The sequence below is a fragment of the Motacilla alba genome, chromosome 2 (assembly GCF_015832195.1).
Source record: "Motacilla alba alba isolate MOTALB_02 chromosome 2, Motacilla_alba_V1.0_pri, whole genome shotgun sequence".
Taxonomy (NCBI): Eukaryota; Metazoa; Chordata; class Aves; order Passeriformes; family Motacillidae; genus Motacilla; species Motacilla alba.
In genome coordinates, this window is record NC_052017.1 from 17701796 (window position 1) to 17715441 (window position 13646).

Sequence of the window (13646 nt, forward strand, 5' to 3'; positions counted from 1 at the left end):
GGAAGAGACCTAGGGGTTTGGTCCACTGTGACAAATGCTTTGAGTTGGATTAGACCAAATGCCCTCCATAGGTCCTGTCCAGTACAAATTATACTAGGATTCTAAATGCTTTGAGAAATTTCTTGCATAACAAGTGAAGGCATGAATTCAAAGTTAAATGGGAATTTGCAATCACTCCTTGATAGAAAATTCAACTCTGCAGTTGAGCCATTGGTTCAGCTAAAAGTAGACATGCGGTCTGGTATGGAATATGTGTACTTTCAGGGGCAGCTGTTGGGAAGCAACAAATCAGGCTATTTCTCTGCATTACCCTGTGCATCCCCTATATCATACCATCCAGTTCCTTGAGCCATGGAGATAGTAATAATACATTCCACAAATTTGTGTGTGATTTCTTATCCCTTTTATCCCAAGGTAGTGAGGAACTGAGATGGTTCTTCCACACAGTACCCAAAGCCTGAACAGAAAATTGATTGAACACTTATTTGGCATCAACTGTCATAGCAGCAACTTTCTGTAGGTTATCTTAATGGATTTATCATCCTGAACTAAGCCCTGACCATCTGTTCTATTCTCTCATTACAAACACAGAAAAAGCTAATTCATGATTGCATCATAAAAAAGTAAAATATAAATGATTTAAGAGTAGGGCATGCTTCACACTCTGATTAGGAAAATTACTCTCTTCCTAGAGTGACTTCCCTGATAACAGAGTTTGCCTTTTTCCCAGCAAATGGGAATTACCGAGGAATGAGGCTCACTAGAACAAGTTTTATTCCCACTCATTCATCTTTGATGTATTTTTAAATTTGGGATTCATATAAGTGAAGCTATGAATCTTCCTTTCCTTCTTTCTTAGGTGAGCCTCCAAAGATTTATTTTTGTTGGAAAAACTAGCATTCTGTTCTCAAGGCATGAGCTGGTTTTCCATCTCATGAAAATGAAGTGCCTGCTGGCAGTCTGGCCCAGCACACCCTGCTCCCACTGGAACAGGAGTTGGGGTTTCTTTTCCAGGACCTATCTGAACAACTCTGAACTGAGCAGCTTCACCAGCTTCATGTGATATAAAATCTGTCCAGATCTGTGGGGACAACCTACTTATGTGGGAACCTTAGGTGAGGAGCTTTTTAAAAGGCAGAGTGTATTGAGTCAGTGCTATGTAGGAAGAGGGTAGAAAGGATCAGAGCAGGCTCTAGGTTTCACGGACCTCTTGTTTCTACACCATACTGCCATTCATCTAGCAAGAAAAAAATCTGATAGGCCAGGTATTGCTAGCCTGTTTGTTAGTTAATTGCTTTAATTTCTGAGTGACAAGCAAAGATACCTCCCCACAATACCTAATGTCCAGCAGTGCTTCAGTATCAAAACTGAGCAGACCTGACTGAAACCTGTGCTACTCGACTACTGAACTTCTGTGGTCAGCAAATACACAGCAAGTGGCAACAACACACTGAATCAGTGGCAGCCCCTGGATGAAGCACTGGAACAGGTTCCCCTGAGAAGCTGTTGATGTCCCATGCCTAGAACTGTTCAAGATCAGGTTTGGATGATGCTTGGGACAACTTGGTCTAGTGGAAGGTGTGCCTGCCCACTGTGGGGGCTGGAATGAGATGATCTTTAGGAGCCCTCCCAACTCAAAGCATTCTAGGATTCTGTGACTCCCATCCCTCCTCTATCCCATGGTAACAAATGCTACAGAGTAATTCCTGTGTAAATAACTCCAGATTTCCGACCAGAGGTTTTGCTCAGAAGAAGGCACCCTGAGCATTGGACCATTGTGATCCTTGGCACATGGAACCCTGCATCCTGAACTCACCCTGCATTTCACATTATTTGTGTTTTAGACCTGTACCACATGCCACACAGCTCTTGGCTTGTGGAACCTGCAGGGAGCTTACTTAGGCCCAACATTAAATTTGGCCCAGTGCTGCAAAGTCCAAGTCCCTGTCAGTTCCTGATGCTGTCTTGTCATTGGGAGTTCCTGAAGAAATTTAGTACCTGAATAGCCCAATATTTGGGCTTACAGTCTCTGACATTTTTTGCACATATTTATACCTAGGAGCCAGCCTTTAGTCAGTAGTTCTCTCTTTGGTAATGCAGCTCCCATTAGTAGCAGGTGGATCTTGGATTAAACCCACTTACATTAGAAGTCTGCATTAAAAAACAGTGTAATGAAAAGAAACTGGCACTCACAGCATGTGATTCTTCTGTATGATCTACCACGGATAAACTGTGTCTTAAGAGTGCCCATTTGTCAGAGAATTCTCCAACTTTGGAAATTAGGTATCATTACCAACATCTGTTATATCTCAGGACACTAAGCAGACCTCCAGTCTTTCATAATATGTTCCCTAATGCCAATTAAAACTAATGACTTGACATTTTGAAAAGCCTTTTGACTCTTTAATATCTTTTTGACACGTGGCCTTTAAGGAATCTTCTTTCAGACTGTGTCACTAAAAGCACCTTGTTCAGAGAAGCTCATACTAAAAAGGAATTAAAAACATGCTGTGGTGTAGGGGTTTTTGTTCAAATCCTTCTTACAACTAGGAAGAACTGCTGGTCTGTAGGAAAAGGTGTGCTGATTTTGAATGAGATAGAGTTAATTTACTTCACAGTAGCTGGTATAGGACTATATTTTGGTTTTGTGCTGGAGACATTGTTGATAATGTGGGGTCATTTGTTACTGCTGAGCAGCCCTTACACAGCACTAAGGCCTTTTCTGCTCCTTACTCCACCTGCAAGTGGGCTGGGATTGCACAAGAACCTGTGAGGGGACAGAGCCAGGACGCTGACCCCAAGTGACCAGAGGCATATTCCATAGCATATAGCATCACGCTCCACATATAAAACAGGGAGGAGAAAAAGGAAAGGGGAGGACATTCAGAGTGACGTCCTTTATGGTGTTGGTGGAGGTCTGTTCCCTGTAGGTGTTTGGAAAAGACTGGATGTGGTACTTAGAAAAATGATCTAACTGACTTGGTGGTGTCTGCTCGAAGGTTGGACTCAGAGATCTCAGAGGTCTGTTCCAACCCAATTGGTTCTGTGATTCTGTGATTCTGCTTGTCTTACCGAGTCACTGTTAACATGTGATGGAGCCCTGTTCTCCTGGGGATGGCTGAACACCTGCCTGGCCATGGGGAAGTGGTGAATGAATTCCTAGTGTTGCTTTGCTTGCATGTGCAGCTTTTGTTTTACCTATTAAACTGAATTTTCTGATTCTCTCCCCCCACTTACAGGAGGAGGAGTGCATGAGAGGCTGTGTGGGGCTGATGGTTGATGTTAAACCACAACAGGATGTAGATGAGAAAACACAAGAGATGAGTATCAGACACACTAAGACAATCTAGGGATGTCTCCTGGAAACAGTAAGAGAAAGCAACAAAGGAATAGAGAACAGCAAGACTGCAAGCTGTGGGAGCAGCAGGCACTGAGGTCTCTGGTTGGGTGGTTAGCTCAACCTTTCTTGCAACAAAAGAATGAAGTGACTTTGGAGCAGTTTCTGCTTCACAAGAACTTGGCAGCATGTTTTTACAGCAAACTTGCACAACACTGTCACCACAAAAAGGAAAGATGTTACCCACTATGGAGCCTAGAGAGAGTTTTGTTACTTTTATGCAGCATGGATGAAGGAGTGAAAACCAGCAGTGAACAGCTCTTGCTGAAGAGCTTTTTTTGTCTCTTATTCTAAAATAAGCAAAGAGATCCTGCAGAGCCCAAGCATTTGGTCTGCTGGAAGACAGGGTCTGCGGTGCTCACTTGCAAGGTAGGACCAGCGTGAGGGGAGCTGGTTGTGGACAGCATTTGAGTAGCTGATGTAGCCTGGGCAAAGGGCTGCACGAGTAACAGGATCTGCTGCCTACTCTGACATGATTGTTCTTCTCATCTTGCTGTATTTCCCTGAACATCTATCCAACTTTAAGTAAGAACTTGCTTCAATTATGCTTTATACAAGGTTTCCATAGATGGTGTCTTAGCATATCAGTGAAACATCAATGAGCTGGAAGAACTAGCTGGTTCATCACCATGCAAATAAGCTCACTCTTCATGAAAGAAAAGATTTTACTAGCTCATTGTATCTCCAATACTCCAATTTCTTCCATGTCCTACAAATAACATTTTTATAGGTCAAAGACACATATGTGTGTATATATGTGTATGTCTCTCCCCTGCTGTGTTTTGCTCATTCCTGTACATACTCTACCTGTACGTGAATTCTAAATTCTGCCTGGGTGACAGTGGACAAGGAAGGCCAGATAAAGATATTCCACTATTTCTGATATCTTTCAGTGTCAGAGACAGTGTTTTTATAATAGAAAAATAATAGGCTCATTAAGAGGGCTAAAGAGCTGTTAATTTATCTGCAAAGATCTACTGTAGTAGCAGTTCCGGTGAACTGTCCCATGTCCCATATACACAGTTGTATTGTAAAGGCCACAGCCAATGCTAGAGCAGAGTCCTTTGGGGTTGTTTCCCTCTGTGCTATTTGGGAAGAGGTACAGCTGCCTGGGAGGAGAGGAGGTACAGTGGCACAGCTGTAGAGTTAGAGGGTTTGTATATTGGATGTGCCAGTGGGTGGTTGTAGAGGTGTATCTGTGCTATGTGTTTTCATCTATGAGTTATTAAATCCCTAGACACGCAGAAATCCATATGTGAAGTGCTGAACCTAGCAGAGTACTCTGGAAATGCAGAAATGTATTTGAGCCATGCTCTTTACCTTCTCTATACTGACCATTGTTGGAGATAGGTTACTTTCAAGGACAGACTCCTGGCTTGAGTCTGTCTGTCCATTCTTATGCTTTCTTCTTCTACTTTGTTGCAATGTGTTTGGGCTTTAAATTATATGGGGATTTTTTTTTTTCTTTTTCAGTCTTCTGAAGAAAAATAGGTAGTGCCAAGGAGTTGTTGGGAGGAAGACCCTTGTATAAACGAGCAAGGTGGCTATGAATATAATAAATGTTTTAGTGCACTTTTCTGTCTTAACTGAGTTGACATACTGGCCAGTAAATGTCTACTGCCTTGGCAGTTTCCATTCTGACACTCTGTCGATAATGAGCTGGATTTACAGAGAAATGAATAATGTAGTAGAAGAGGTGCAGATCCATGCAAAGAAGCTGTAGATGAAATAATACGTCACCATTCAAAGCCCATGTTTACTAACTATAAAAGACTTGTTTTTTCCTGAAGACAAGTTTAGTGAGAAAAGTAACAGGAAAATGTTCCTCTTGCATCTGAAAATAAATACACATTTTGTTCTGAGAGCTTCTTCTCAGGACCCAGAGTTAATCAACAACAGAGATTTCCTGGAGGAAGAGTTCATTTCAATTTCTACATGCGCGGGAGTGCAGTTTGAGGGAGGGATGTCAAGCCAATGCACTAGTTTAGTAGTGGGTAATCATAAACTATTTTAAATGTCCCAAATCGATACATTACACTGCAGTTGTTCCCTGCTAGCATAAAGATAAAACAAGTGTAAGTTAACCTCGGGGTTCCCACTGCTCAGGATCGAGGGCAATAGAGGAGAAGCATGGAAGAGCTGGTACTGCTGCTGCCAGCAATCTGTACTGCCTTGGCGCCTGCTGGGGGAAGCAGAGTCCACTTCTGCAGCAAGGTGATTACCAGAAGCATCCCTCAGAAACAAGTCTCAGCCAAAAATTCATCTGCAGAGACTGGAATTACTCCCTTAGCCACAATGGTCCCAGACACACAGAAAAAGCAAAAGCAGAGGTTTATAGGGCCAAAGCATTAGACTCTCTCATACCAAAACCTCTTCTGGAAGTTGCAACCACCATCACTTTTGTCTGCTGCTTTACTGACTCACATTCATCAGAGAGGTAGGAATCATACCTGACCTTTTATTAACACAGTCCAGATTTGTATTTCTTGATATGCAGATGAGCTATATATTAAGCATTGTGCTTTTCAATGCCAAATCAAAACTAAAATTCTTTCTAATGAGTAGTGGGGGCAGTGGGGTGTGTATGTGTGTGCATGTGTGGTGTGTCACTTGCAGATGCCTTGGAAGAGACCATGCTGGGCATGGGCTTGGAAGAAGCTGAACAGGGCACTTCATCTTTTCTGCACAGTCAATACTAAGCTGGACAGTTCCCATGAACAGGAGGGAAGAGTCTTCACGCCAGCTTCTCTCAGAAGCACAGACATGACAGTGAGGATGACTTGGGGATGCCTCATTCAAATCAGGATCTTCAGTCCCCATCCCTGTCCTGGAATAACCATCTACATGCCCTCTCTTTCAAGGAGCTGAGCATATCTCATTTGGTTTTCATTCTGCACAGCTGCTGGCCACGACGCCGATTTCTGTGTCATTGCCTGGTGGTTGCAGCTCTGGAGGAATGAACCCTGTCTCAGTTCTTACCTTTGCTTAAGACAGCTTTTCACCTTGCAGGAGAGCACCTAATTATGAGGATCTTGTTCTAGGTAGGGTACAGTTTCTACATTTTACAGTAGATATTTACATGTCTAGGCAGTAAAATATAAGAACATTTCTGCAAGTGGGTACTAGAGACCCAGACTATTTTTTCCCAAAGGAAAAGCCTAATTGCTACTCCCAAATATTAAGCTGAAGAAGTTGCTCAACTTTTCTGTTTCTGTAGTCTATTAATCCTGCACTCTTTTCTGCATGACAGCAGATTTTTAAAGAGGGATGCAGAATGCTTAGTGGCCAGAACCGGTCCTGCAATGAGGTAGCTGCCAGACTGTTTTGTTTGTGCTTAGGAAGGCATCAAGCCTGACTCCTTCTGTGTGACTGATCTGCCCAGTGAACTATTATGTAAAAGGAAATACGAGCCCTTCCCCATCTGCTCCTCAAATGAAGGTAGGCAATCAATTCCCTCAGGCACAGCCCAAGCCAAATGGTGTGTGCTGGGCATGTCCCGGGAATACTCACCCAGCTGAGCCCTGTAGAAATGTTTAAACATTTTGTTTTCTGATTCAGTTCTGGAATGAGTGTAAGCTGAGCTGCTCTTATCAAGGGTGGGGGGATTCTTCACCAGGCCATGGCCACAATTACAGGTCCCTGATTAACATCAAATAAAAAATTGTGGCTTTTCTTGACGTACTTGACAAATAAAGTGCAATTTTCAAAGTAACCATTTGAGATTGAAGTGTTTATATTCTACCTAGATCTTAATTCTGACATCCAAGTGCATTACAATTTTGAAGTGACAGAACTCAGACGGTACAAAGTTCAAAACTGTGAAAGACATAAAACATTTTTGGATCCTACATTTCTGGATCATCAAATTCTGCATTATGCAATGCAGGGTATAGTATTTGGTTTTATTTATTTAGATAATTATTTTATGTAAAGTGAGCTTATATGTCTAGAAATTTTCCAATTTTTATTTTGAAAAACTGCATTTTGTGTGCATTTTTTTCATATTGATTTTTATTAGAAACAACATAAATTGCTTTCTTTTCAAGACCTCCTCAAACACAGCAAGTCATACTTTAACATTATGGTTCCAATACAAAATAATGAAATTCCAATGTAAGAAAATGATACAAAATGATAGCTAGCAGGAAATTAATTCTTATTTTACTTCAATTTACTGGACTTTCAAAGTTGTGGGCTTCTATCCCAAATCATACCTGTCAGTGAGAGCATATGACCTTCCATCAGTCTCCTACCTGCTATATAGCAGTGATAAGAAACACATCCTCACCTTTCTCTCAGTTCTGCCAGCACATCCTGCATTTTGTTTCCAGATTTCTTTTTCATTCTGATGTCTAGAGGACTGCTGAACATAAGGTAAAAAAATGAACATGAGGCCATATAAGCAAATTTACAACATAAATTTAGATAAAATGTTCCCCTAAGGGCTACCAGGAAATCATGCTGCATGTCAGAGGAGGAAGGAGAGGGAGTGGTGGGATCATGCTCATGAGCAGTAATGAATACAACAGATACAAACCTCCTTCTCAACCAAAGCAGTGACTTATACAGTGACTTATACTCAACCAAACAGTGCTTATACGTACATTAAAAAGCTAAAAGAACACAGACCGCAATTTTTTAAATCACATTTTTGGTAGGCAGGAAGTAAATGCCTTGTTGTAAGTGTTCTGGTCTTCTGAAATTCAGTTCTGTTAGGCCTGCACTGGCCTAGCTGCTGTACAGTACATTCTCTTGGTTTTCCACAGTAAACTCAATTGATAGTGGTGCTCTCTGAAATACTGCAGTACATCCCTGACAGTTTCACCAGGAAGTGTTTACCAGAGTGTTCTAGCCAGTATTTTACCTCTCTCAAAAGCACCGCCACTCTTTAGCAGCAGCACGTTACCCAAGGCTGCAAGAAATACAAATTCCCTGTCTAAAACTGCTGCCTTCTCAGAGTACATTTTATCTTCAAGTCAAAAATAAAAAAACTTAAACAGATCACAAGCACTAACTTATCAATCATCTGTCTTTCCTGTGCCAGGACAAACAGTATATACTTTCATCCAGAGTATCCTATTATCTGTAAATATTAACTCTGCCAAGTTCTAAGAAATATAAATGGGATTTTTTTTCCTGCAGAGGCTGAAAGTATACTGTTATTGTAGTTCTATTCAGTTCTTGGGTTATTTCACACAAAAATTGTCCAGTTGTTTTTAGGTGTCTTGTCATTTCATCAGATGTCACAATGTCACATTTTTTGCTTTATGGACAGGAAATTCCCATAAGTGTGCATGGGATTTGAAGAGAAATTTAAAAAAATATGTTGGAATTTAACCTATTTAACCTATTTCAATGTTAGCATACAGCAAATATAATTGATTACAAAATTTTAATCTGTAGTTTTGTAATTTAGTCTTGAAATACTACCAAAAAGTTATCAAAATTTCTAAGTGCTGAAGCTAGATTTCAAAACCACATTTAATTAAACCTTTAAGACAACATACCAGATATGCTTCTTTTTGATAATTGGACATGAACCCCCTCATATTTCATAAATACAGCACTGCAAACATATTTAAAATATTTATTTTGGTAATATTAATCAAGATTATCAAATACGTTTGTATCGATCAGCCTTTGCACTTCCTTGTTTTAGCAAACGGCCTGGTTCAAACATTAGATCTACAATATACCCTTGAGGAGGAAGCAGAAGCCCTTTGGGAGAGTATTCAACCAATTTAACTTCATTCCAAGCTCTGTTATACTTGCCACGAACTAAACTACAGCCAATGCTGATTCTGTCTGCTATCACCTAAAAAAAGAAAGAAAAAGTAGTTAATTGCAGTTTATTCATGTAGCTTCTGTGATATACAGCAAGGCCTAGTGATGCTTAAAAAACAAAACCAACACCTGAAAGGCCTAGAGCTTTCTTGAAACAGACTTTATAAATTTCTCAAGTGCTCCAAACTTCAAACCTTTACTGTTGGTTTTGCATAGAAAGTGTAGGCTTTTAAACATTATTTCTTGCATATCCTATGCACAGCATGAAAAACATTCATTTTAACTCTTTTCAAACACTGATACGGTTATCAGCCAGTCCTTCAGATCTCAAATGAAGTGCAACACCCACAGTACCCAGCAATGTTTTTTGTCTACTTGGAAGACTTACTTCTGAATAACATTTTGAAGTATATTCCAGCAATGAGGTGTAGGCACACTGCACACATACAGCTAGTATGAAATATTAAGTGTAAAAATGTAACATTTTTATCAGTGTAAGTTTAGGACTGTTGCTTCACTCTGAAGCACGCTCCTTGCTTTTCAGCCCTGGAAATGTGGGAAGCAATGAAATGTGAGGCAAGTGTCTGCTAGATGAAACACCTGCCCTTCCTCTGGGCTGCACTATCACAGACAGACCTATAATGGTTTCCAGCTACCAAACTGCTTTTTCAACACACATCTGCTGTGAAGGAATGAAATCCTGGAAGATTTTAAACTTGTTACAAATGGACAGATACCCATTGCTTAGAGGGCTGTGGCTTTAAGAGAGATGACCTGTCTCTACAGAAGTTTCTTAGGACAGTGGAGCATATTTGAGTCACACCCTCAGAATGCCATAAAATAAGTGGGAAACTTTATCTCTCTATGGATATCATAAATTTAGGGTTGTACTCTTTCTCCTGTGTACTCTTTCCTAGGTCCTTCCTTCTTAATGTGTTAGGCCCTTGTTTCTCTGTTTCTTTCCACTCAAAAAAGATAAAAATCCAGCCAAGGAGAAAGGATGGGACAGATAACCAGGCTGCACCAGTACATCTTCATACGAAGAAAGAAGAAATAAAACTTCCCAGTTTCTTCTAAGAAACTAGAACATAGAAGCTATTATACACTATCACAGAATACTGGATAGATACCAAATAAAAAATTGTCTCAACAAGTTTACATTTGCAGCATGGAAAAAGAAGGAAGCTGCATAATTCAATATTTTGCAGTTTACAGAAAATGTAAAATGTTTTGACTCCAAATCAAATACTTTGGCTTTTTGCCATTTATCAAGTATTCTGCTGATATCACTTAAGACAATTTAATGACAACAAGAATGTTTACAGAAAAAAGCGATGCTGGCTTTCATTCACTGAAAAATCAACTTTGCTGTCAAAAAATTACGAAACTATACAAAAGATTTTACATGAATATAAATAATGTATCATACTGATGCAAATATACTTTAGTTTAGATTATCCATTTAACAACAATATGTTATGTTGCAAAATAAATGATAATGTACCTTGAAAAGCAAAGCTCTGTGATAGAACGTCCCTCTTTTGATTTTCCCAATAGGCACAATGTTGCTTTTCAGGTCAAATTCTATTTCACTCATGTCAAGTTCCCAGCAGAAGTTATGTAGTTCCTCTGGTTGAACAGGGCCACCCATCTTGTCTGCAACAAAGCTGTTCCAAATGCATACTGGGATCAATTACACCTATAATTCCTCTTGTATTTATTGCAAAAATGTAGCTCAATAAAATGTATACAAGCAAGAAGTGAATGACCTTTAAGACTGTAATACTTTTTCTACTTTTGCTTAATTATTTTTTTTAAAAATTCAGTAATTGGTATTTAAATATGCTTACTGATAAATACAGATAACCATAACTCAGGTCATTCATCTTTGTCACAGACCTAAACCAAGGTGCAAAAGCTGAGATTCTGGAGAGCAGTAGTATAGGCACAAAGTCCTCAGAAAAAGTCATCAATAACAGTGTAATTACTGAGGAAGTAATTACAGAAGCTGATGGTCATGTTTACAGGTAACAGATTAGGTGAGTTACATATTTCAGTCTCCAGACCTATCATTTGTTTGAAATAGTTATAAAGGCATGAGAATATGTATGACAAAAATAAAGCCATTGGTAATGATCCCAACATAGAAAAGCAGCTGTATTCATTGAAGGTACTTATCTTCTACGTGTGCTTTCTTATATTGAAGCCAGTATTTTGGGGGTGAGTGGTATTTATCCATTTAAACAAATGGCTCAGAAACAGAAACAGATCAGAACTCTCTGTCAGTGCAAGCTCTGCCAAAAGCATGTCTTTTGGGGGACTGTGCACACACAGGACCAAGCCCTGGTTTGCAAGTGTCCCCATACACACGCACACCCCCCTTCATCTCCCCTGTGCAGGGTCACTGTATGTAAAGACATTTGTTCCCCTCAGTGTCTCGGCCACAGAGACAAGGGCTATTGAGGTCTCTCACTCTGGACAAGATGTTACAGAACTGACATGAAAATCACAAGCCATTGCTTCCAACATGGAGCTAAAACATGCATCCTCTCCTCGGCAGAAGAAGTAAACGTGTTCCTCCGTCCAGCACAAGCAAGGCAACCTCCAAGGCCTCACTTTTCAAAATTTAGAGTTGAGAAAGCATTGGTTGCAATAGCATGGGCACAGGGAGCTATCACCAAGTGTCTCAGACAGGGTATCTTGAAGCTGGGAATTACTGGGTGAAGCTGAGAAATTGTGGGGCAGCACAGCAGTCCCTTATGCTGTGTGTGCCCATGGCAAGCCCTCATTAAAGAGAGCAATGCTGCCCCAGCCAGCGTGCTCACCACCACACAAAGGTGTGCTGTATTTGGTGCAAAGGAGACATCCAGCATTTCTGATGTCCCCTTAAGCCTAGCCTGACTCCTCCTCCCTCAATGAGCACAAGAGGAGCTCCAGCCAGGCTGCCAGGCTGCTGAGGGATGCTGCAGCTGCCTTCTCCCCCACTCCCTATTCAACACATGCTATTCAGGCAGGTGCCTGAAATGGAACACAGACAGAAAAATCCTCACAGAAAACAGAAAACGTTCTAGTTAAATTTCCCATGATTGTTTCACTGGGTTGTGTGTCTGCAAGTATTTCACTGGTGTGTTAGAAGAGCAGATTTATAAGAGAATTTTATGGATTCCACCTTGAGGAAGGCAGCATGATTTACACACAGCTGGATAGTTAAGGATGAATATCCGTCCTGTCAAATTCTGCAATCAATGGAAAATGCATTCCTCATATCACATTAGAAAACTTCATTAAAAATGAGAGTTAGTAAAAGTAACACATTTTGTGAAAGTAAGTGGGATCTGATGCCAAACTCTCCAGATTCAGGAGGCAGCCTGGAAACTGCTAAGATATAAAGGTTAAACTATGAAGAAGATGAAAACAGACACACTGCTCGGAGGTGACAGTGATTGGTGCCCGGGCTGAGCAGTCAGTGTAACCAATGAATCACACACTGATACCAACAGTCTGTGCATGCACTATTGCAATATTCCGGCACCATTACATCGTTGGGATGTTAATTACAAGAGCACTTAAAAGCTATGCTAGAAAACTTGTATTATGCTTTTGGCTCAATAGAAAACAAAATACAACAGAGTTGCTGTCCCAAGGGGTTCCAAAACCAAGCAGGGAGGAAAGATGGGAGGAGAAAAAACAGACATGATACATGTAACTTGAGTATTAGGTTTGGGTTCTAGCCATGTTTTTAGGCTTTGCAAAACCTGGAACTCTGGGGCTCCTTGATTATGTAGATGCTATATGCAGCTGGTGTGTTCACTGGAAAGAATCAATACCAATGTGTAAATGTGAAAAATAACCTGAAATTGTCTATGAGAATATTTTTTTAAATGAGAAATTGATACTCTTTTGTTGCAAGTGATACTTTATTTTAAAATATATTAAATTAATTGCAACAAAATTAGAAACAAGAAGCTTAAAATCTAAATATGTCAGCATTCTGGGCCAAAGCTCATTTGGATTCCACTTAAGCATGGGAAAATAACTATTTTGAAAAAGTTGACTTTGGATAAGAAAACAGTTGTTTTACCAATTCAGCTTATGGAAATACAATTTGGTACTCACTGTGCAAGAGCCACAACCTGTTCCCGGGTAGTAGTTAGTGGTAGAATTGTTTTGGAAGCATCATCAATGTAATCCATTAAAACGAAGTCAGGCGGTGGTAGCCAATGGGAATTTTCTGGCTTTATTTCCTCCTGGACTGTAGGTGTAAGTCGAATAACTTCTTTTGGTTTTTCCTCCTCTTTTCTCCCTTTCCCTTTTCTTACACAGAAAAAAAAATACACTTATCTAGAATACTGTATTTTCTAAAGTTCAAATTCAAACACATTAGTTCTCCAACAGGACATTTAGACAAATTGACTAGGGAGAGGCGGAAGATAGGAGACATATTTTCTCTTGATAACAAATATCC

At 40.2% G+C, this 13646-nt stretch overlaps 1 protein-coding gene across 2 annotated transcripts in view; it reads right to left on the reverse strand.

The window, feature by feature from the left end:
- Positions 1 to 7396: 7396 nt before the first annotated feature.
- Positions 7397 to 13646, reverse strand: part of ARMC3 (armadillo repeat containing 3) — a 64502-nt gene continuing 58252 nt past the window's right edge. For both annotated transcript variants that reach the window (XM_038129747.1, XM_038129748.1), the window contains 3 exons: positions 13298 to 13495; positions 10686 to 10848; positions 7397 to 9212 (listed from right to left, as the gene is read on the reverse strand). In XM_038129747.1, the coding sequence (XP_037985675.1) occupies positions 9012 to 9212; positions 10686 to 10848; positions 13298 to 13495 (562 nt within the window). In that variant the 3' untranslated portion in view covers positions 7397 to 9011. The remainder of the gene's footprint in view (positions 9213 to 10685; positions 10849 to 13297; positions 13496 to 13646) is intronic.